Genomic DNA, 2500 nt, shown 5'->3' on the forward strand with positions numbered 1-2500 from the left:
TGATTGTTATTGATATACTAACAATAACATTAATAATAAAAATAACAATAATAATAACAATAATATTTATATCAACGGTGCACGAAAAACAAAGCCTAACACTGATAAGAAAGGTCCTTGATGACGGAGATAAAAGAGGGATGTGCAGGATGTGGCTCTGCTGCCTATTCCGCAGTCTTCACTTCCTGCTAGTGCCGACAGGACGCGAAAATGCTTGCCCTGAGGAGCCTCTTGCTGGGAGCTTTGATGAGCTGCGACTTCAGCTTCGCCATCTATGTTGGCGATGGTAAGGGGAAATGGCGACGTGTATTTCTGTGGTTGGAGATAAGTGCTAGGAATTGCTAGACATTTAGATTATTTCCTCTACTTGTATAGGGTTCCGCTACTTAGAATGGCCATAAGAGTATATGAAGTTATCTTTAGTTATGGATTAACTGATATTTCGCGACGATACTGTCTCAAATATTATATATGAGCAACGCAACATGACAAGGTGTGTTGCGTCCAATGAAATATCATCACTCTCTTTTTTTCTCCATTTGAGTGTTTATTGTTTTAATAGTTGTGCATCTATGATCAACCAAAACAACAGAAAGATTTCTATGCTTGCAAAATCCCTGTCCGCCAAGAGACGTGAAATGCTCTTTTCTGTGTTTGCCATTCAGACTGCGCCGTGAGAGACTCCATCCGGTTCGAGAAGATGCTCTTCGGGGCCATCAAGTTCACAGCCTACTCGCCATCGATTGGAACCGTCTTCAAGGCGAAGGTGACCTGTGACGGCGAAAACTGGTACCACGACACCTTCAGCGTCACACACAGCACCGTCACACTCCAGAGGTTTCACGCTTCAGGCGAGGAGAGCGTGACGTATCCGGCGCCAGCGATGGAGGAAGGCTGGAACGAATTCCACATCAAATTCTCCAAGACCTACGAGCTGGGAGATGATCGAGGCCGCTCGTGGATCCCCGGAGGCTTTGGTCTGAAGTGCGAGGTCGGAAGCATCGACGTGAGCGAAGGGACTTTCGTCGCCTCCTGCCCTCGAGGGACGCCCAAGTGGGAGGTCGAGGGGGAGAAGTGTGCTCGAGTCCCCGTGCCTGCCTCCAAGGAAGCCTGGAAGCTGAACGTGTCGCTGGCTTCGAGGTACTTCTTCAGCCCCATCGTGTTCCTTGAAGAGGCAAAGATCCACCTAGGGACGAGTGAGGGGGGCTCAGTGACGGCCTCTTCGACCAACCTGTCTCCACTTCCGCCGTCGACGCAGCGTGTTTTATTCTCCCTCGTATCTGACGGAGGCATTGTGTCTGTCAAGGTCAGTGCGTATTAGTTTTATATTGTTCCTCTCCTTCAACTGCATGATTCATATCTCACTATAGCTGTCAGGTAGAAGAGAATATGTTCTGTTCCAATTCCGTCGCAGGTGTTGATGGCAGGGAAGATGGTGTACGCAGTGACCCCGCGAAAAGAACCACGGGAGGTGAAGGTGTGTGGAAGGAAAGGAACCAAGTTCATGCTGGTGCTGAACTTGGAAGCTAAGACTATGAAGATGAGGAAAGAACCAGAAGGTATTATTGTTAGACAGACATTTGATAAACATGGGTGGAATGAATAATGACAAAACACACCGTGAATCAAGCATAGTTAATATTTCCATCAATTGTTTCACTTTCATTCTGCTTTACCAGTTCAGGAAAGCACAACTTATTCTAATGCACATAGAGATGAATTCCTGTGAATAACATTAGTAACCCATTATTCATCTCAAAAAGATTCTGCATTCAGCTTCCGTATGACGATGATGTATGTAGCTGCCGGAATGGGCGCGGTGGTAGTAGCCCTGACTGTCTGCTTGGCCGTCTCTCTCACTCGTCGGCCCCGTGCCAACAAGGTGCCGTTTATTCCATTATAATAAGAAAGAGTGCGTTTGTGTGTGTGTGCGTGAGAATGTGTATGTTTTTGTGTGTTGGTGTGTACGTGAGTGTGTAGATATGGCTTTTTTATTTTTTTGAATATAAGTGTGATTGGGTTTGTGTGTTACGATGTCCTTCTGATCATCCCGGTCTTCTTTCCTACAATCTTGAAATTTGAATCTAAATTTCGATGATACGTTATTGTGATATTCATTTAGTTACCCAAAGCCAAAAATGGAAATTCATTAAATGGGAAAAGTAGAACTACTTACAAGCCTTTATCACTTCTCATGATGCCAATGATAATAACTGCATTATCGACAGTTATGATTAAATTATATATATATATATATATATATATATATATATGTGTGTGTGTGTGTGTGTGTGTGTGTGTGTGTGTGTGTGTGTGTGTGTGTGTGTGTGTGTCTATATCTATCTATCTATCTATATATATATATGTAGATATATGTATGTATGTATCTCTCTCTCGCTCTCTCTCTCTCTCTCTCTCTCTCTCTCTCTCTCTCTCTCTCTCTATATATATATATATATATATATATATATATATATATATATATATATATATATATATA

General features: G+C 43.1%; 1 protein-coding gene across 1 annotated transcript in view; it reads left to right on the top strand.

Moving 5' to 3' along the window:
- Positions 1-196: 196 nt before the first annotated feature.
- The window catches only part of LOC122264167 (uncharacterized), a 3616-nt gene continuing 1312 nt past the window's right edge, over positions 197-2500 (top strand). Inside the window, exons 1-4 of the mRNA XM_086544271.1 lie at positions 197-286; positions 666-1306; positions 1415-1559; positions 1764-1882. Coding sequence (XP_086400397.1) covers positions 211-286; positions 666-1306; positions 1415-1559; positions 1764-1882 — 981 coding nt within the window. The 5' untranslated portion in view covers positions 197-210. The remainder of the gene's footprint in view (positions 287-665; positions 1307-1414; positions 1560-1763; positions 1883-2500) is intronic.

Source organism: Penaeus japonicus, unplaced genomic scaffold (genome assembly GCF_977035675.1).
Source record: "Penaeus japonicus unplaced genomic scaffold, GWHDUDI00000001_assembly GWHDUDI00000015, whole genome shotgun sequence".
Lineage (NCBI taxonomy): Eukaryota > Metazoa > Arthropoda > Malacostraca > Decapoda > Penaeidae > Penaeus > Penaeus japonicus.